The sequence below is a fragment of the Lagenorhynchus albirostris genome, chromosome 17 (genome assembly GCF_949774975.1).
Source record: "Lagenorhynchus albirostris chromosome 17, mLagAlb1.1, whole genome shotgun sequence".
Lineage (NCBI taxonomy): Eukaryota > Metazoa > Chordata > Mammalia > Artiodactyla > Delphinidae > Lagenorhynchus > Lagenorhynchus albirostris.
The window spans coordinates 45,619,329-45,641,715 of NC_083111.1; the positions used below are offsets into that span (position 1 = coordinate 45,619,329).

General features: G+C 36.8%; 1 protein-coding gene across 1 annotated transcript in view; it reads left to right on the forward strand.

The window, feature by feature from the left end:
* Window positions 1-22,387, forward strand: part of VPS13B (vacuolar protein sorting 13 homolog B) — a 793,535-nt gene that overhangs the window by 722,817 nt on the left and 48,331 nt on the right. The window contains exons 44-50 of the mRNA XM_060128467.1: window positions 7,752-7,907; window positions 17,237-17,500; window positions 18,180-18,263; window positions 18,441-18,616; window positions 19,031-19,201; window positions 19,557-19,758; window positions 20,874-21,062. Of these exons, the coding sequence (XP_059984450.1) occupies window positions 7,752-7,907; window positions 17,237-17,500; window positions 18,180-18,263; window positions 18,441-18,616; window positions 19,031-19,201; window positions 19,557-19,758; window positions 20,874-21,062 (1,242 nt within the window). The remainder of the gene's footprint in view (window positions 1-7,751; window positions 7,908-17,236; window positions 17,501-18,179; window positions 18,264-18,440; window positions 18,617-19,030; window positions 19,202-19,556; window positions 19,759-20,873; window positions 21,063-22,387) is intronic.

The following is a 22,387-nucleotide window of genomic DNA, read 5'->3' on the forward strand; positions in this document are numbered from 1 at the left end:
GATGATACGCTTTTTCCTTTGCTTCGCAGTATCTTTTCATAGGTCTCATGGCTTATTTTCATGTCACTTTTGCTATTTATTAATGGTTGTATCATATGAATTGCCCTTGGTTATACTATATTATCATTTGAGGAATGGTGGGATTTTTATTCTCATATCTCCAGCTACAGGGCCAGATAATAAAGTCAGTTTCTATTCCACTTCCCATTTTCCAGCTGGCATTTCCTAATATTCTCAACTATACAGAGGTGAAAGCTTCTGCATCCTCCCATGCTTCTCTGTTATCCTGAATTGTCAAAAGTCATAAAAAGCTACAGTTTCCCTCATTCACAACTACTGCTTTTTTGTTTATTTTTTTCCTGACTCTTTCTTCATCTATGTTTGTCTTGTGATGACCATTCATAAAATAGAGTGGTAAAAGAAATAAAGAAATTATTTACTATTTAAGACTAGATATAGAAAGACCAGGGAGATAGTTAATAGTATTATTTCAAACAGCCCAACAACTATCAGTTACTGTGTTTCAGTGCCTTTAATGCTTTAATCCCTGGTGTTTATTGATGACGGATGCTCTGAGGGTAAGTGGCAGTTCCTGACCTAAGAGTTCACTGCCTCTTCATCCTCGCTTTCTGTACCACTCTCTCTCAGGCAGGTCTTCTCCCTAACCCTCAACTCTCCTCCATCCTCAGGAATCTTCACACATGCCTCTTGGTTGCCTGAGAGCAAGATCTGACCTCCTGAAACAATGATTTTTTTGTTCGAGTATGCCTCTTTCTTTTCCAGGATCAAAATTCAATGGTTCCGTTTGGGTTACCGTCAAAGCTGTTAGAGGAATGTAAGCTGATGAGTTCATAATATGAAGTTAATTTTCCAAATTACATTGTCAAGTTGTTTGCACAAAGGTTTGAAGCCGTAGTTTGCTACTTTTATGACTTGTCATGGTTGTGATGCAATCAATGTGGTTTTTAGACATCAATTTTGTACAGAAAGAACCACTCCAAGTTAGGATGTCACCTGCTTTCGTTTATCAGAAGTAACAGTCCTGTATATCTTTTATTCTATTTCAATATGTCTTTTTTTCATGTTATTTCTTTGGGTAAGTAAAATATGTCAGTCTCTGGTCAGTCTTTTAATTTTCCCAAGCATAAAACCTCTGGAGTCCCACAACAATTTTTTCCTTCCTCTCATGAATTTTTGCACTATACTTTTTCTGGTGAAATATCTCTCCCACTATATTGTGAGAATTTTTGGTGTGTGTGTCTCATTTGTCTTTATCTCCACCATGTATAGTACAGTTAGTTGGCTTATGGTGAACATTTAATAGATGTAGATCCTAAGAATATTTGCTAAATTGGAAAGAAAAAAAACTATTGCCCTAGGGGAAAAAGCCCTCAAATTATTACATTAAACTGCTCCAAGAATCAAGTGAGTAAGTATACAGCAAGTCAGACCCTGTGTGAGGAGCCAGTGGTGGAGGCCTCAGAGATAAACTGAGGCCCATGTCACCCTTTTAGCAAAGTGCCAACAGAGCAAATGGCAAAGCTGACTAGGACAAATGGGGAAACTTCATGCGGGAAGCTGAATTTGAGTTTTTAAAATAAAAATGTCTAATTTCTTTTTACTTGAAATGCAGGCTCTGTATGCTTTCTATTAGACTTTTTTTTCATTTTAATAACATTAATTTTTATCTGATTGCAAAGTAATACATATTTATAGTATGAAATTTGGAAATTACATAAAAGCACACAAAAACACACGCAAAAAGGAAACTTAAAACCCATAACCCCACAACCCCAAGATAACCACTATTAGCATTCTGGTATATTTCTAGCCATTTTCTCCCTTAGGAATAGGAATATATACTTTTTGTTCGTTTTACAAAAATGGGATGTATACTGCACCTATCTTTTTGTAATGTGCTCCTTTTCTGGTTAATCTTTGGCTAAGCAATATTGTTCACGTTTTTTCATTCTGTGAGTTTTTCTCAATGGCTTGAGAGGATCCTAAGTATAAGAGAGGTTCTGAGTAGGCACACCTCAGTTCAAATCTTATACCTGGCCCTCTTCAGCACTGTGACCCTGGGGAGGTCACACAGCCTCTCTGTAACTCAGCTTGCTTTTTCATCCATAAAATAAAACAAAATCAACTGCCACATAAGATTGGTTTAAGGAATTAATAAGAAAATATATAAAAAGCAGCCCACTGCTTGACACATAGTGTGTGTCTAACAACTGATAGCTATTATTGTTTTTACTATATTTCATTTGACTAATTTCCTAGTAATGCCAAATTTTCATTATTAAAACAATTCTGGAATAAACCTACATCTAGGTAAATCTTTGCACATATGTATAATTATTATATCAGGATAAATTCCTGTTTAGAATTGATGAGCCCAGTGAGTATCTGAAAGTTAGATTTTTGATACAAGGATTACCCTCCAGCTACAATTTTCATTCTAACCAACGTTTAGTGAGTGTGCCAGGTTTCCCTTCTTTTGTAAGAGGTTGTTTTATGCTGATCTGTAGCCTTCATTTAATTCAAACAATCTTGAGAGAAAACCTACAAGCCCTCATATTTTGTGTCATGATACTTGTGGGATAACAGTGACTTATATCACCTCCTGAAAGGTTGATTTGGAAAGCTTTCTTTTTCTTTCTCCTCTTTCCTCCAAAATACACTGCATCAAAGAGTCCAAGCTGTCCACTAGAAAATAATTCAATTTGACTTATTTCTACTTTATCATTCTTTTAGGTTGTGCTCTATAAAAGTAAAAGGATATATAGGGTCCTAAGAGTTCCAATATTGAATCAGAGTGACACCAAGCATTAGCAATTATCTAGACATTTTTCTACCTGGTTTTCAGCATTATTTCAGATACTCTGAACATCCTGAAATTCAACTGCCTTAAAAAAAGGAATAATGAGCAACATATTTTATTTTGCTTTCGTGTTAGTTTATTGGTGTGAAATGTACTATCAGTTCAACGTATGCATTCCAAACAAGCAGTTTAACACTGATCTGTTTAATTTGATCTGTAGCTTTTCAGATATTATTTTAGATAGACAAGAATGTTTTAATATTTTAACTTAATTTTCCCTCGTGATGCTCATCTAGTGTATCATTTGGGCTCTACTTTATGCTTTAATATCAATATTGCAATGTCTGAATTATAGATCTGAGGGATTGCATTGATTTATAGTTTAATCTACTATTGTTATCCACATAAAGCAAATCTCCCGTATTGAAAGGTCATTCAAAATAGGAACTGTTTCTGAATATTTTGATTTGATTCTCATTTTATGATATTATTTTATGCACAAATATTGCCACTAAAAGTTTTGAATATCTACTTTGGGTTATTTTTCAATAATCCTGATTCACTTATTCAACAAATATTTTATTGAATGCCTACAATGCACTAAGCTCTTGGGATATAGATATGAGTTTAGAAGTTTAAAAAACAAATATGATGCTTAAGCTTTAATATATATATAAATATACATTATATACTATATGTTTATTTTATATATATATATATATATATATATATATATGTATTCAGTAGCTTATTTCACTTGCATTTCACATTAATTTTTTAGAAGTCCTAAAATTTCTACAGACAATACAATGGATTAGGGAAATTTTTTTTTAATATTTATTTATTTACTTATTTGGTTGCACCGGGTCTTAGTTGCAGCAGGTGGGCTTCTTAGTTGCAGCTCACTGACTCCTTAGTTGCGGCAGGCGGGCTCCTTAGTTGCATCAGGTGGGCTCCTTAGTTGCGGCAGGCGGGCTCCTTAGTGCGACACGCGGGCTCCTTAGTTGTGTCATGTGAACTCTTAGTTGTGGCATGCATGTGGGATCTACTTCCCTGACCAGGGATTGAACCCAGGTCCCCTGCCTTGGGAGCGTGGAGTCTTAACCACTGCACCACCAGGGAAGTCCCTGGAGAAATATTTTGAAGTTATGTAATTTTCACTTTCTTTTTAGAACATTACATATTACTGTACAGTAAGTTACTGTAAAATGCAAAAAATATACAAGTGACTCTGAAGACAAACTTTCAATTTCTGATTAAGTAGAAATCATCTTGATAACAATTTTAAAATAAATAGTGAAGTAAAGTTCACAGAAAAGTATCTAGTACCTTCATTTATATTTAAGGTACAATTTAAAAATTTTTCTTAACCATCCCCTCTCTGTTTCTCTTCCTTGGTGTACCCTATTATCCTAGATTTCATCTTGTTTTTCTTTCCTCTGTAATCTGTCGATTCAGGAATTCTCCCTTGGATGTACCTGTGGGTGGTCCTGAGAGCTGATCCCCAAGCCCCTGATCAGTAATTCAGTTTAAGTTTTATTTTTTATTCAGAAAAATGAGTGGAAAGTTCTATGCTCCCATTTGAGGTCTTCAGTGGAATTTAATCTTGCTGCCAGTGCAGCCCTGGAGTGGGAGGGTCTGCTAGAAAAAAATAAATGTAGCCCCTTGAGACCTTCCATTGAGTGTGGCTACTGTACAACCTGCCTTATACTTAGTTTCAGTTCCCATTGAGAAGTTCAAACAAGAGTGGTTCGTATTTGACTTTGTTTTTCCCCCACAATGGAAAATATTAGACACTAGCTAAGTAGGCCACAGAGAGTGAAAAGCCTGAATGGAAAAGGTGGTGAAGGAAGTGAGTCCGGAAGGGAAACTTAATAGAAAAAAGGGGAAAGAAAATTTCCAAATTGATAAGAGAACATTAAAGATATCTTGGACTCCAGGCAGAATGGATAGTAATATTTTGCTAAGCCCATTGCTTCCTTGCTCCTGTTTCTCATTCTGTTGCAGTTGTCCTGACCTCCACACTCTGCTCTCACCATCCTTTCAACACGTTGCTCATCTATACAGAAGGCTAATTCCTGAATAAAGCACAAATTCCTTAGCTTAGTAAATCATCAGTGTTGGCCACAATCTAGATCTACTTCTCTGACCTTATCCCTAACTCTTCTTTACATGTTCCCTTTCCTCCAACCAGTTGAGACTATTAACTTTGCCCCAAGCAAACCTTCTGGCTTCACCTCTCAGATTGTCCCCTTGGCCCAGAAATGACTGTCATCCTTACTAGTTGAAATCCTACCCAAACTCTGAGACCCAAATGCTTCAAGAAGCTCTCCCAGTCACAGCAGCCTAAACAAGCCCTCTCTTCTCTAGACTTCTCTCATAATGCCTCTTGTTGGTTGGTTATGCATGCCTTATTTTCCCCGTAAAATCTTAAGCTCCTTGTGGGACAAAGACCAAAGCTCTTCTCTTTATTTCCTCTATAGTTCTTAGCATATTGCCTTCCTTATAGTATCTGAATAATAAAACTGTATTGGATGAATAATAGAAAGAAGTCTCATTAGGATTAGGCAGTCTAACACAAATTTCACATTTTTATGCCTGATTTTATAGTTTCTTCAGTATAGAAATAAAAACAGGTATATGAGTATTTGTTATTAAATGGAGACTTTTCAGTACCCATAGCAGTGAAGTAGAGCAGGTTGGTCCAACAGGAACAGAACTTCCCACCCTCACTTGATGTCCAGGCATATCTGAGCACCCCTGTCTGGTGCCCAAATCACTTACACCATGGGAAGGAGGACTGAAGTACAACTAGGCCTCCTGAATTCCTATTTGTAGATTTTCTCTCCAAGGAATGTCATTCCTTTCCTATTAAACTATATATATATAATTGCCAATGATATTTAGATGCTTTTTAACTGTAAGCCAAACATTACAAATATTCTGTTGGTCATGCGTGTGGGGAGAAACGTCATGTTTTTCTCCCACTTAACTTTTCTGTGTGAACTAATTCCAAATGTATCTGAATTTTCATAATTCAAAGAAAATATATGTGCCAACATTTTGAGAACAAATAGCTGCGAAGCGAAACCTGCCAGCATACTCCTTGGTGACATTCAGTCATTGAAGGCTGTGTGCACAGAGTGAGCTACCTAAAACTGAGCTCAGATGCAAATGTGAACACTCCTCAATTAAAATTACATTGTGTACATTAAAACTTTCTTTAGAGGCTGTGGAATTTTCAAGAAAAATACAGCTGAGCTTGACCTTAAGTACCTTACCTCATTATTTTTTTGTCATTTCCAGCTACTAGTCTCTCCAAAGAAAACAACTTTCTTTGTTTCTTTTAGTTTTGTGTGTACCCTGAGCTTTATTCCCAGTTGCTGCTACAAAAAACTGAAATGGTTCCAAACACCACTATTGTTTTTCTTTTTTTTTTTCTGTAACTAATATTTAAACATCAAAGATACTCTGGTACTTTTATGTTAAAGAATGTATATAAAAATCACATTTTCCCTAAAGGTATTTTATTTGCTGTCCAGGAATTTTTTTTTCTTTTTTTAGCTGTTAGACTTCTTTTTTAGAAGCCATCTGAGTGGTAGCCTTTTGATTTCACAGGATCACTGGCGATGTTATGGAGGACGAACTGGAGTGGGGCCATATTAAAAGCAGGGAGGTGAGATAGAGTTTTTTTAATATTTTAAGATATTTAAAAACAAAAAAAACCCTCTCAGTTTTCCACCAAAAAAATCACATTGTGATGACCAGTGACCCTGGGAAATTTTCAAATTAAAGCACTTTATAAGGGTTCCTCCCAAAGCTAAAACTAAAAAATAATGTTTCCATCAAAAAACTTCTATTGTTATGGCGATTCCCATGTAAGTCCTTAATGTATTTATTTTAAGAGCCTATTATGATAGCTCTTACATAATATTTTCAAAGTTTTATTCATTCTGTTAATTTGGAAAATGTTTCATGTGATTAGCCTTTGGTTAGCTCTTTTAAAAAAATTATATATTATATGAAGGAAAATGTTAAGTTTGTATATCTAAATCTTTTTCCTAAAATGTCAGTTTTATTTCCTTATACTTAGTAATCATATAGAACATTGTTTGTTTTCATTTAAATATGTATCCTAAAGAAGCAGGCATTATTGTTGTTTTAGAATACTTGTTCAGTTAGTGGAATTAAGTTTGGAATACTTAATTGCAGTTAGTGGGTAGGAGTAGAAATAGAAAATATTTGATGACCATGAAAGAAATCTAAATATTACCAAAAGTGGCAATACTGCATTAATAAATGTGAATGTGGATCAGGAGACTCAACTGGTGAAAGTTAACAATAAATACATGCTAGAAAAAAGTAGAACAGAGACATTTTCTCACACATTCAAAATGTTAAAGGTATTTCTAATTTGATATATGTGATCTCATAAGTAGACTGTATTAAATGAACTGCATCTTCAAATTTCTGTTTTGTTCTTAATCAAAAGAAAAAATAAGGAATGGCAATTTAGGGTCAAAAATAATGCTACAAACCAAATTTAGCTTTAATTACTGTCTAGCCAGAAGAAGGAATAAACTACCAGCCAAGACCACGATTCTTTGATCTCACATTTCAGCCTTCTTGTCCTCCAGATGAATGAAATGGTCTTTCCTCAAATGTTCAACAGGCCTTTTACCATTTGATAGGACAGTTATTTTTAAGAAGGTTTAAAATGTGATCTGGAAAACCACATTGACTCTATGTGGCATATTTGCTATTCTTAGCCTGGTTGAATAAGCTGGAAGTGGATGAATAATGCAGGTTAGAAAGAAAACAGATGCTAAATATTACAGATAGGAAGGTTTTCCAGCAATGAGACTTTCATTTTAGGGCTAGTTTTTGTTGGCACTTTTGGCATTATGACGAGTGTTGTTTTTCTCTCCAGCTGTTACACATCTGTATTGAAGGCTGGGGCAATTGGCGTTGGTCAGAGCCCTTCAGTGTGGACCATGCTGGGACTTTTATTAGAACTATTCAGTACAAGGGTCGAACTGCTTCACTGATCATCAAGGTTCAGCAACTCAGTGGAGTACAAAAACAGGTAAGCTTCTTTGTGTTCATGGCCCAGACAACTCTTAATCATTTGATGTAATTAATGGAAGGGAAACTTAAAGAAATGAAAATATCAATAAAAAAAAAATCACACTGCCATGCCCAGCTATGCGTACTCCTACCATGCACACGAGCACTTAATAAGTTCTTTCTGATGTTCCTGAGGATGATGATGGCTTCATACCCCCTTGTCCCATGTCTTTTACAAGAGCTGCTAACAAGCAGTAAACTTTACTGATTTTCATTTCACCTCTTCTCCCTGTCACCACCTACCTTCTGGTGGAGGTGCTAATGAGCTGTGAAATGGCCAAAGCGTCTTTACTGAGAAGGAAGAGAAATCAGGGATGGTGGGGACTCTGGATAATCCAACAGTGGATAACCAGGAGTTGACTCTCATACACGTAAGAATAACCTGCACGAAAGTCTTGTGATTCTCTCCCATGACAGAGTGGGCCTGGTGGGTCTCCAGCAAGCTTTCTTTTCCTAGGAGTTAATATTAACTGCAGTAAAAATTCACTGCAGTCTAACTCTTGGCATATAAAACTTCAGCTCTCAGCACATATTTTTATATATTTTATAAAACTTCCTTTTGGCTGTTTTTGAAGTTCTAAGACTGCAAAGGGGAAAAAAAAAGTATCTGACACTTTTTTGTGTTCTTAAGATGTGAAAATGTGGTTTTTAAAAGATGTTTTTCAAGCATGGAGCATATGACAAGAGTAGAAAGAAAAAAAGGAAGTATTAAAATCTGAAAACTGGCTTCACTGCACACATAATAACTGGATTTGTCATAAGAGTTTTAACATATACATCTGCATCTGGATTGTAACAGTCTATCCAGAGCTTATGTGAACTGAGGACGTGATAGAGACAGCACTCAGTCCCTAGAAAAGGAAAAAGGGAGCTTTCCATATTGAGCACCTGGGGCTACTCCATTGCTGTATGCCGGGGGCAGGCAGGAAGCAACTGGTGAGGTGAACAGTAGGACCTATACCATATACATTCTTGGCCTGCACCTAATCAGGGAGCTGGACTTCATGTTCTCATTATTGTGGGCAGCAGAAGTGAAAAGAAACCTATAGCAGAGGAGTCTCAGACAAGAAGCATGGGAGAGTCTTCCCAGTCAACTGACCATTCCTCCAAGTATTTGTTGATTGCCTCCTGTAGAACAGAGAAAAATGAAAGACACTAAGTATGTAACAGAATCTTTGCTCTTAAAATGTAAATTTACATAAACCCAACAATGTGTACGACTGACAGTAAGTGTGAAAGGAATTTAGAGGTTTCACTAAGAATATTTGACTTGAGCTGGGCTTTACAAAACATGTCGAATTTAGATTAAGAGAGGGCATTCCAGGTCAGCAGTATAGGATAAATAAAGATACAAATATGGGACAAATGTGTCTTACCCAAGGACTCATGAGGGGACCAGTGTGGCTAGTGTGGGCTTTGAGCTGGAAAGTCATAAGAACAAGAAGTGTCTCTCCTATCTGCCCTTAGAGCTCTCTTACATGGATATGCTCTCAACAAATATCTGCCCAATACACACTGGTTTTCTGATTCTGTCGCTCATGGTCTCTCAAGAATGCCTCGTCTACCGTCCCATTCACCAGCATGCCTGAGAAAAGGTCATACAGCATCTGTTTGAATACTCCAAATGATGAGAGTCTCATTCTCTCACACATCAGCCCTTCCCATTGTTGGTTACTTCCAGCTGTTAATGAAATTCTTTCCTAATTTTGAGCCAAAATCTGTCACCATTCAGCCAGTTTTTACCATTCCTCAGAACTTGTGAGGCATATGCAAAAAGCACACAACTCGTTACCTCTCCTCTAGGTTACAGCCCTCCAAAAACATGAGAGAAGGTAGACTATTTCCCCTTAGTTTCTTTCCCTCTAGGCTAGTGGTTTTCAAACTTGAGTATATATCAGAATCCCCTGGAGGACTTCTTAAAACACAGATTGCTGGGTCCCACCCCCAGAGTTCCAGATTCAACAGGTCTTGGTATAGCATGATAATTTGTATTTCTAACAAGTTCTTAGGTGTTTTGACCACCACAGCTCTGGTCTGAAGTTTCCCAATTCATTCAAGTCTTTGGCATGTGGTTGCTAGAACATTTAACAGTCAGTGGAAAGGCAGGGTCCTTCCGTGGAGAAATCTTTTCAAGGAATGTCCTTGGTAGTTAAGATCACAGGCAACCTTGCTAGCTGCGTGATCATCAGCAAGTTATCTAACCTTTGTGAATCACTTTTCTAAAATGGGAATAGTAATAATAGTGCTTTCCCTCGTGAACTAGGCATGAGAATTAAATGAGTTTGTTTATGTACAGTGCTTACAACAGTGCCTGGCCCATTGTCATAATCCAATAAATTTTAGTTACAATTAAAATAATGAACTATTCCCAGGCATAAGTAATGCTGGTTGGACTTTTTTGTGTTGCTATATTAATGCCTCATTCTTGCCATAGATTTATCTACTTTCACGAAATGATATTAAATTTCAGGGATAAATTGATACATGCAATGTACCTGAGCAGATACTATTGCAACAGTATATCATAAGCCCAAAAAGTTGGTCATGAAAAACACATTTTTTTTTTAAATCTCACAAAACTTTACCTACTTTTTTTCTGATTGGAAAAGATTTCTCAGTCCTAGTACTTATTACCTCTATGACCTTAGGCACATTTCTTAACCTTTCTATGCTTCATATTCCTTTTGTAAAAGAAAGCACCCAAGAAATACTAGTTCACAGTGTTATTTTTATGTTAACTATTATAAAGTATATCTGGAAACACAGAAAAGCCTAATGAAGAAAACTAAAATTACCCATAAATCTACCAACCAAAAAATATTTTCTATTATTACTTTGGTGTATTTTTTCTGCTCTTTTTTTCTATGCAGATACCTTTTAACCAACTTGAACTCTGATTGTAATTACAGTTTTTCAACTTGTGTTTTTCCCTTACCATTATATAATGCTTATTTTCTCATGTTATTTAAAATTCCTGAAGTTATCCCTTTAATGGTTGCATAGTGATTTACCATATGGTATATCTAACCCCATGTAGACACTTCCTTGTTGTTGGACATTTAGTTCATTTCCAATTGGTTACTATAATAGATCCTTAAATAAATATCTTGGTGTATAAATATATGTCCAAATCTCTGAGTCTGTCCTTAAAATAAATTGCTATAAAATTTAGTTACCTGCACAAAGGATATGAATGTGTTTGTGGTGCTTGATGCACATTCCCAAATTAAAAAGATGTACTTTATTCCTTAGACAAAATTCATCGTTTTGTCTTAGCAGAGTCTTGTTGGGGCTACACTAATCTTTTAAATAATTAAATATATATTTGTTCTAAAACTTCTGCTGATTTCCTGAGTTTTTCAAACCATTAGCATTTTTTAAATCTTAAATATTTATGAGGGGTTCAAATCAGAACTGAAAAAAATTTCCATACATTGAAAGTTCAGTAGTTCTTTTAATCACTCTCTCTGTTAATGTCAAATATACAGATTTTAAGGCTTCTGGTGCCAAATCACATTTCAGAACTTTTCCAAATGTTATTTGTACTGGTAAATGTTAATAATCCTTTTCTGTGGGGAATGCCTCTCACGCTTTTCTCTGCTTCTACCTCATTTATAATAAATACTCTTAAAAAAAAAAAGTCAAATCTAGCCAAATAGGAAAGGAATCTTTGGAGAGCAATAATGGAAGCATAACCAGCCCTTGCATTGCATTTACCTTTTTGAGAGGAAGTGTCTTCTTTTCCCACAGGAACTAGGAAAGTCCATTTTACATTCCCACTATCATGGAAGGTATATACACATATAACTATATTTTGAGTTGTAGCATTTCTTGTCATCGTCAAATGAGATTGAGCTCTATATTGGGGCCATTAAAAAAACTTAGCAGAGTACGGACACCAAGGGGGGAAAGCAGCGGGAGGTGGGGGGGATGAACTGGGAGATTGGGATTGACATGTATACACTAATTTGTATAAAATAGATAACTAATAAGAACCTGTCGAATAAAATGAATAAAATTTTTTTAAAAATAAACTTAGCAGAGCGAGGAAAATTAGAACACAGAAACAGCAATTTGTTTAACCTAGAATGAAGCAAATGGAAAGTGGGTTATACTGAACCCAGGTAATACGAGGTTCAGCAGACCACCATGCCAACCTCAAACCAACTGTTGCATGTGTCAACATTGTAAAAAACCTTTCTAGTCAGTGTTTTTCTGCCTTTACCCTCTCTCCCTCCCTCTCTGTCTCTTTCCCCCCTCTGTCTGTCTCTCTTTCTCTGTCTCTGTCTCTCTCTGTCTCTCTCTCTCTCTCTCACACACACACACACGCAAAAAATGTATTATTTCTTTTTAAATTGGATTTTTTTTTTATTGTCAGGGTAGATTAACTAACATTCAGATTAGCGCTAGTTAAAGTACGTCAGACAGGATTTCCTCAGTTGGCCAGGTTAGGAAGATAGGAACCAAGCTTCCAGAAGAGCTTCGTAGATTCCTGCCTCCCTCACATCTTCGCTTCTTTCCTGCTACCCCACCTGGGCCTGGAAATTTGCAATAAACCGCAGCTGCCTAATTATGAAGCCCCATTTGGGGAGGAGAGTGTGTGTAGCTCTCTGATATACCTTAACTGCATTAACACACCACGGGACAATGGAGAATTGGCTAAATCTTGCTTGAACAATGATGTTTGGTTACCTGTACCTTGCCTTTCCTGCACCCCTCTCATTTCCCCAATTCAGTGAAAATTGACCACACATAAAATTTCTCAGGGACTTCGTACATTATACCACTACTCATGCACATGTATTTGCTTCCGTGTTTTCCATCCCTTCATTGAGGAAAGCTTTACCACTCTAAAAACCTAAATGTACATATGAATGTATGTATATATATTTGTATCTTTATACATACACTTTTAATCATGGTTAGGATATCATTTTCCAGTGCATCTGGTGCTCTGCAGTTATTCTTTAATATCGCTATTCTTCTTGGCACTGATCTAATAAGAGTTCTGAAACCTGCTAAGTAAAATCATATGTGGAAATCTTCAATACACATCTTTGTGGCTTTGGGGAAAGAGGGGAATTAGTGTGAAACCTGGAAATGTGTATTAAAGAGAAACCCTACATTAAAAAAAATTAAGTAGCTGTCTTCAACTGATAAATTAATCTTGAAATTCTAACCATAATTTTCAAAATAACGGCATTGTAAGTGTTGCCACTTTGAAGAAAAGCAGGCATGGCTTTCACTGAACCCTGCGAGGGGGCAGCCATGAAGAGCCCCACGCCAAGGAGCAGCCATTTTGGATTTTCCTTCATCTAAGTAGCCTTCCCTCCCTGGCCACTTTTAAGGGTTTTCTTTTTATCAAATTTGAAAGCCTATTTAACAGGCTTTTTGGTTCAAAATGAAACTATAAAAACCCACCAAGAGGATCTTTGTCTTTAAACAAAGTGAGTCCCAGATGGTTGCAGAGATTCTGTGGTTTCTGTGAGAGACAGCCAAATCCTCTCCTAAATCTCATGGGGCCCAAAGGTTCTGAAACAAGAGCACTGAGCACACATTGCCAGGCCTGGACACATCGGAATAAGAACAGAGTTAAATACTGCCTCAGAGTTTTCTATTGTTTATTCAAAGTTGGGCAATGCTATGGCGTCACAAGGCTTATCATGAGTGTCTAGTCTACATATGCTAGAGAAAATCTTGTGTTCATATTTCAGTGGACTTCCATGTTTGTTATTTTGAAAATATTGTTTTAAGAGATTATAATGTCCAGAGTATCTAGGGGAAATGTAACAGTTAAGCATAGCTTGGTTTTTACTGATGTGTTCCTTCTAAAGAAAATTCAGAGGAGTAGATAGTTGGAAAATAAATGTTTAAGAAAATGCTAAACCTCACTATTCAAATAATGCAAGTTGAAACAACAATGACTTTAATTTTTGGTCTGTCAATCTAGCAGATTTGCTTGGGGTAAATAATAGTTCATAGTTGCTCACATTTTTTGTGTGTAAATAATAGTTTTGTTTAAAATGATAGTTGCAAAGTACTCCTAATGACATAGGAAAATGTATCAATTAGGATGCTTTCAGCTTGAAGTTACAAAATAGGGTTTTTAATCTTCATAGCAAGCTAAGGAGGCAGATACTATTATTGTTCCTATTTTATGTTTATTATCTCACATAACAAAAAGGAAGAAGGGAGACTCGGATGTTGGTTAGTTAATTAAGTAACTCAGTACTGTATCTGCTTCTCTGCTGTCCTCTTGAATTTGCCTTCCTGTCCTCAAGATGGCTACAAAAGTTATATCCTCTCCTAACATCTTCCATGACAGAAAAAAAAAAAGGAGGGTTTTCCCTTCTCAAATTGTCTCCCTTATTATCAAAGAGTAAAATCTTTCCCAGAGCCTTTTAGCAGTCTTCCCTTTTTATATTATTCGCCAAAACAGAGCTCCATGTTCACCCCTAAACTAATCATTAGCAAAGAGGTAATGGAATTACCACAGTTAGCTTGTACCAACTGTGGTAATGGAATTACCACAATTAGCTTGTACCAAACCATATTCTGTTTTCTTAATTAGTAGGTATTAATTTTATGAGATACAGACAGGATGGTGAGCAACACAGACTGGGGGCCAGACCATCTGGGTAACATGGGTAACATCACGAAAGTTATTCACCATCTCTGTGCTTCTGGTTTTTTCCTTGTTAAGATGAGGAGTCATTGTAGCACCTGTTTTATGTGGTTGTGAAACAGGAGGGAGGGGGGCAGGGCACAACCTTTAAAAGAATGACATAGCCATAGGACATGACAAAGACTGTTTAGAACCAACTGGGTCCAAGATGGCAGAAGATTCGACTTCCAGTAGACCTTGAGCCTCATTATACAACTCATTGTGCTACATTAGCGTGCTAAATGACACACCTACCAGCACCATGACAGTTCTGAGGCCAACCATAAAAGGTCAAAAAGTGGGCAGTGGCCCAATTCCTGGAAATTCCCACCCCTTCCCCAAAACAGTTGGAATAATCCTCCCACTCATTAGCCCGTGAAATTACCCAGCCTATAAAAACTAACCATGCCACATTTAGAAGCTCTCTTGCCTTCTGAGATGGCCCACACTCTGTCTGTGAGTGTGTTTCTCTCTAAATAAATCCACCTCTTACCTATCACTTCATCTCCAAATTCTTCTGCAACAAAGCGGGAACCTTAACTTCACCAGGAACAGTTGCTGTGAGAATAAAAGAGATAATTTGTGAAAATACTTTGTATTAGTCATGGTTCTCCAAAAAAAAACCAGAACCAGTAGGGTGTATGTGTGTACACACACACATATACATATATACGTACGTAGAGAAAGGGAGGGAGAGATTTATTGTAAATTGGCTCACACGATGATGGAGGCTGAGAAGTCCTAAGATCTACCATCTGCAAGTTGGAACACCAGAAGAGCTGATGTGTAGTTCCAGTCCAAAAGCCAGCAGGCTAGTGTACCAAGAAGAGCTGATGTTTCAGTCCATGTCCCAAGGCTGGAAAAGACCAGTGTCCAGCTCAAGCAGTGAGACAGGAGGAGTTCCCTCTTACTCAGGCTCTTTGTTCTTTCATGTCTTCAGTTGATATGGTAAGGCCCACCCATGTTCAGAAGAGCAGTCTGCTTTAGTCAGTCTACCAATTCAAATGTTAGTCTCATCTGGAAACACCTTCACAGACGCACCCAGAGTAATGTTTGAGTAAAATATCTGTGCACCCCATGGCCCATTCAAGTTGACACATAAAATTAACCGTCATATCCTTAGACATACATGCTATACATGTATTACTTAGTATACATTTTACAACCTGGAAAAATATTACAAATAAGGAAAACAGTATGTGACAGTCCTGTCTTCCTCAGTCATGGTGAAAATTCATATTGCACAGGATTTGCTTTCTAAAAGTATTCACTGCAGAGGAGTAAATTTTGTGTTATCTTTTCAATTTCCACCAATTTAAGAGATGTTTCTTAATGCCTGCTCTGAACTATACTCTTAGCTGGATGAAAAGTTAAATAATACATGGGTTTAATGGATAATTCTGGGTGTTTTATAAAGATAATGCTTCTATTCTGTAAGAAAAACCTGAATAAGATAAAATATAATTAGGTTTCTGAGTTAAAAGTTGTTTGTATTATCAGTTTATACAGAGATTTCGTATTGCATAAGAGTGCAATAAACCCTTGGAAATCAGCCGCAGGGAATAAATTGATCACAATTTTCATCTCAGCTATGAGAGGTGAAGTCTTGTTTCCAGTCCCCTTCCTTTTTGACTGCTACATTGTTCAATACCATCCACCACCACCTTCCAGTCAGTCTCTTCTCTCGTGGCTTCAGCAACCCTGCATTCTCCTGACACTCCTTCGTCCCTTCTCTGACTTCTCACCCTGAGTCTGTACCTAAAGTCTTGGTCAGTTACTGGGTTTGAGCCTCCACCCTCTTTTCCAGGTAAACTGTCTTCCTGTCCGCACACATTTGTGAGGCTTTAATTTCACAAGTCTTCCATCTCCAGTCCCACCTTCACTCTCAAGCACATGACCAGCCTTTGTAGCTGGGCATGGATCCTGCCTACATGTCTGTCCTTTGAATTCTGCAAACTCAACATGACCAAAGCAAAGTCCCTTCTCTTCTTGGAAGCCTCTTTTTCTTCTTGTACTCTCTAAATAAGCTAACGATTTCATTTTCTCCATTAAAATCAGCATAGTTTACTCTGTCTGAACAAGGCATACCTTGTTTTATTGTGCTTTGCTCTATTGAGCTTTGCAGATACTACGTTTTCATCAGTTGAAAGTTTTTGGCGACGCTGCATCAAGCAATCCAACAGCATTGGCTCGCTTCGTGTCTCTGTGTCACATTTTGCTAATTCTCGCAATATTTCAAACGTTTTCATTTATTATTATCTTTGTTACGGTGATCTGTGATCAGTGACCTTTGATGTTACTATTGCAAAAAGATTACAACTCGCCGAAGACTCAGATGATGGTTAGCATTTTTTAGCAAAAAATTTTTTTTTAATTAATGTATTTAAATGTTTATAGACATAATGCTTTGAATACTTAATAGATTACAGTATAGTGTAAACATAACCTTCATATGCACTGGGAAACCAAAAAATTCATCTGACTCCCTTTGTTGCAATATTTGCTATATTGTGTTGATCTGGAACCAAACCTGCCGTATCTCCAAGGTTTCCCTGTATTTCCAATTCATGGAATCTGAACTGATGAAGTCTTATTGATTGATGGATTGATTGATTGTCTTTCAGATTATCATCTGTGGAAGACAGATTATCTGTAGTTACTTGTCTCAAAGCATAGAACTAAAAGTCGTTCAGCATTACATTGGTCAAGATGGACAAGCTGTGGTCCGAGAACATTTTGACTGCCTCACAGCCAAACGGAAATTGCCTTCGTACATACTAGAAGACAGCGAACTGACCGAGTTGTGTGTGAAGGCCAAAGGAGATGAAGATTGGTCGAGAGACGTGTGTCTGGAATCCAAGACCCCTGAGTATAGTGTTGTCATTCAGGTATGAGAAGTAGTACAATCCAGAATAGAGCAGCTTTAAATTTTTAAATTTCTCGTTATGTTCTTTATTTAATACAGCACTTAATTTATTAATAAATGATATGTACAAAAGAGGGGAGGCCTGAAATAGTATAAAAAGGCTTTGAATATTATTTCTCAAACTTTTTCGTCCCCATCCCACAACAACACGTTTGTATCAGTTCCAGTCGTTCTCGTAGGCGAGACTCTACCCCTCCCAGATGGAGATGATTTATATCTTGAAAAAGATTCTGATGCACAAGGGCTTTGGAGGGACGGGAGGGAATAAAGGGTGTCCTCCCCACTTGAGAAGCTTATGATGATCTGCTACTTTTTTATCTCTTTCTCAATCTCCACCATCATCACTTTCATTCCCATAAAGGACAAATCCTCTCTTTTGTTCTCCCACTCACTCTTATATCCGTCTCTCCGCATACAAATCCCTTCATCTCTACGGAAAGAATTGGCCCCATTGACTCACTGCACATTCACTTTATGCCATAATGAAGTCTGTTTTTGCTTATTCTTTTTTTTTAAAATGGCTTTTTTCTGTAACTTCAAACTTTTTGTATCCTCCAAATGGATATTATATCTGTGCCTTATTTTGATGAATTAGTAAACTGTTTAGTATTTAATAGAACCCTTTTCTGTCTCATGTGCAGGTGCCGTCTTCACACAGTTCTCTTATTTATGTCTGGTGCACAGTTTTGACTTTAGAACCCAGCTCTCAAGTGCAACAACGAATGGCAAGTGCTTTCTAATCCTAAAATATGGCATATGGCTTTGACCTTTCCTGTTCTGAAATAAATTAAGGTCAGAGTGACCCAGGGAAGAGATTTATTACAAGTTTGTTTCAGCGTCAAACAGCTGGAATACTGCAACAAAGCAAATATGAAAGTTGTTCTGTCCTTTTATTTTTATAGATTGTGTTCAGCCCTCTTTTTATCATGAGGAGTCATCTTCCAGACCCCATTATCATACATTTGGAGAAAAGAAGTCTGGGATTGAGTGAAACACAAATTATTCCAGGAAAAGGACAAGAAAAACCGCTGCAAAACATAGAACCTGACCTTGTACATCACCTAACATTTCAAGCAAGGTACTGGGAAAGTCCTTACATTTTCTTAAGAGAGATTCAGTAGAAAAGTAACTTTGTCCTGCTGAGGGGGTAAGGGAGGATAGAGTTTTTTGTATGATTTCTTATCTTATGAGAATGTTATTTTTAAATTGCCCTGCCTAGTATTCTCTTATTCTCTTCTACAGTTTAAGATAAAATTCAGCCCCTTTGGATATAAATAAGAGGGATGATCAGAAAATGTAATTGACACATAATTTCTGTAGAGGAACAAGAGATCTCCACCCAAGCATTGGGGAGGAAAGGCCACGGCCCAGATAATTCCCCAAACTGTGTCATCATCCCTAAAGCACCAAAAATTGACTCACTCTCACCAAAAAAAATATTGGTCTATGATACATCTGATAATCATTCTTGTTTTTTCTTTCCGTTTCCTAGAGAAGAAGATGATCCTTCACATTGTGCTGTTCCCATCTCAACATCCCTCATTAAGCAAATAGCCACTAAGATACACCCCGGAGGCACAGTTACTCAGACCCTTGACGAATTCTACGGGCCAGAAAAGTCCCTTCAACCCACATGGCCCTATAATAAAAAGGACTCTGACAGGTAATGTTCTCTAGCAGTCTTTTTCTACAAACATTTCTCAATATTAAGAAATAAATAACTGTTCACAAAAATCTTAGATACCATAAAAACATTTTAAAAAAGATGTTTGCGTGTATCTGTCAGATTCTGACCTTTTATCACCTAGTAGATGTATTCCGTAGATTGCTTCATTCTTAATCTCGAACATGGTTGCATGAAAAGTTTCTTTCTCCTGGATGCAAACTTAGCATTGCATGACTCTGGTGTGAAGAGGTGTCATACAGGAGCGTTGTGTGTCTGGAATCCTTAAACACATTTCATGAATCCTGAAGTCATCATGTTTCATTGAGTCTCTTGGATGTGGTATTTGGCACAGGAATGAGCAGCTGAGCCAGTGGGACAGCCCAATGCGAGTGAAGCTGTCAGCCTGGAAGCCATATGTGAGGACCTTGTTGATAGAGCTGCTACCCTGGGCCCTGCTCATCAATCAGTCCAAGTGGGACCTCTGGCTGTTTGAGGGAGAGAAGATTGTTCTACAGGTTCCTGCTGGCAAAATTATTATCCCTCCTAATTTTCAGGTACTATAACTTTTTTTTTTTAACTAATAGGAATTCTTTCCTTTCAACAACCAGCTTTTATTCTGAGGTTGCATTTATGTTCTTAACAGAATCAATCAGTTGTGGAAAACTGTCCTCCTAGATGCATATGTAAGGGGTATGGAATGTTCTTTGATATTCAGAGACATCTCAGATGTCTTTTTTTTTTTTCCCATCAGCAGTATTCATGCTTGAGTTATCATTAAATTTGATAACTTGTACTAGTTACATTCTCATTTCCATTGTGTATAGGATGTTTGACAAGTATTAGGATTTGCCTGCTCAGGATATGTTAAGAATATAGAGCCATATTCTGTGCTAACCCACCCCCTAGATATTTTTGTGGTTCTTACAGAAACTCTCAGAGATGTGCAAGATGGATAAGAAGTAAAGATTTCTGAACAGCTATTTTTGTCAAGGCCCCTTTTCCTTTATAAGTGGACTTGCCTGTCCATAATCATGGATGCCCCCCGTTAGTGATAACAGCATAGAATCATTAATAACAAGGGAAGAAAAACTTAATTGTAAAACAGAATTTCATAGGGAGATTTTATATTCCATTACAGGAGAACTTTCTTGATAAGGCTAGCCCAGTTCAAGAAGGCACATAAATCTGTAAGAAAATAGAGTACAAGGAATTTCTAAATAAAATGTTTTCCTGAAAGGGAATAATTAGAGAGTCCTTTTTTTTTGAACTCCAGTTTATAAGCATCTTTACTCAATTGCATTTTTCCTTTTTTTTTTTTAAGTAATCATATGATGTTACCTTAAGGAATTGGGATGTTGACCTACATGTATGTAGTGTTGCATATTATTCTTTTTCAAATGAAATGAAACCTTCAGTTTTTTAAGCCTTTGGTATATAGGGTAGTCACAGTTTAGATTGATGTTTTTTTTCCCTCCTTCAATAAATATGATTCCATTGTGATTCAGAGAAAGCACTGGGAACTAAAATAAAATGTATGTTGCCATTACCAAAAAAAAGGGATTTGGTTGCCTAAGTAGACCTATTACATAATATAAAAAATTCCTACAAATTGAGGTAAAAATATCAAAGTTAAGAAAAATACTTTATAATTGAGGCATTACTTTTCCAGGAAGCTTTTCAAATTGGAATATACTGGGCAAATACAAACACTGTGCACAAGTCAGTAGCAATTAAACTGGTCCATAACCTGACATCTCCAAAGTGGAAAGATGGAGGTAATGGTGAAGTTGTGTCATTGGACGAAGAAGGGTTTGTTGCTGCCGAAATAAGACTTGGTGCTTTCCCAGGACATCAGAAGGTAAGATCAAAGTCGATAAAAGTCTGTGTGGCTCAGGGGATAGCATGCCATCCCTTCAACCTGTTTAAAATGAGTCTACCCTTTTCTTTTTTAATCCCTTTTTGGTATTACTTGTTCCATACAATTTTTAACAGTGTAACGTGATTTCTTAGACCTCTCTGTTTTACAGTCGTTTTTTTTTTCCTTTGCTAGTGATAAAAGCTGTGTCACATAGTTTATCCAATAACCTCTCTATTTCAGAACACTCAGCAGTCACTTGATTTATTGTAAGTAGGGGAAAAAAGTGAACTTATTCCCAAATATCCACAAGTTGTACTTGGCCTCCTTGTTTTAGAGCAGGAGGTAGAGCTGCTAACATTCTGAGTATTGAGTGAAAGGACAAAGGCTCCTGCAACAAAGGTTATATTTCTGGAAAGGGCATCCTGAGCAAAATGATGTGGAGTTGTATTATTGAACAGCGGATTGGTACTCATGTTTATGAAGATGAATACAAAAAAAAAAAGAAAAAAAATAGTTATTTAACTAAATATAAGTGGTATGTGCTTTTCAACATGAATCTTTTCTAAAGTAGTATATGAAAACCAGTTAAGCTGAATAATATAGTAACAAATCACATTAAACTGTATGTATGAAGTAAGTATCATAGTGTACCATGTAGAAATCTCATGCTGTACTTAATGATATCTTCGTTATTTTAGCTGTCCCAAATCTGAAAAAGAAAGGATGCTTCATCAGAGTAGTATAATTCAGAATGACCTTTCTCTGGAAAGAAGCTAGATTTTGACAGGCATCTTCAAAGAGCCTCCTGAGAAAAGTTAGGGTCATTTGGTGACTTTTTAAAAATAAATTTCTCTGATACAAAGTAGTAGGTCTTCAGTATTCAAGGCTGGTATCCATTTCCTCAAAGTTGTCTGGGCAACACATGTTTATGCTCTGCCGGCCAAAATACTGTAACACGGGTGTAAATGGCAAAGAGCTGTAAGCGTGAATCACCCACAGTTGAATAGTTGTAAGTTGAGAACTACCATCAAAACCTGGAAAAAAAAGTTATGATATACAGTCAAACACCCAGTACCTCCAGCACCTCACAAAGTGGCCACAGCAAGTGCGAATAAATGTTAGTGAAGGAATGAATGAACTGTTGGAAAATATAATATTATTATATTTATATCTCATTATTCTCTAGTAGTGATTCTCAAACTTTTTAGTCTTTGGACCCCTTTACACTCTTAAAAGATATCGAGGACCTCCAAAAAACCTTTTGTTTATGTGGATTATATCTATTTGATATTTATCAAATTAGAAATTAAAACAGAAAATTTTAA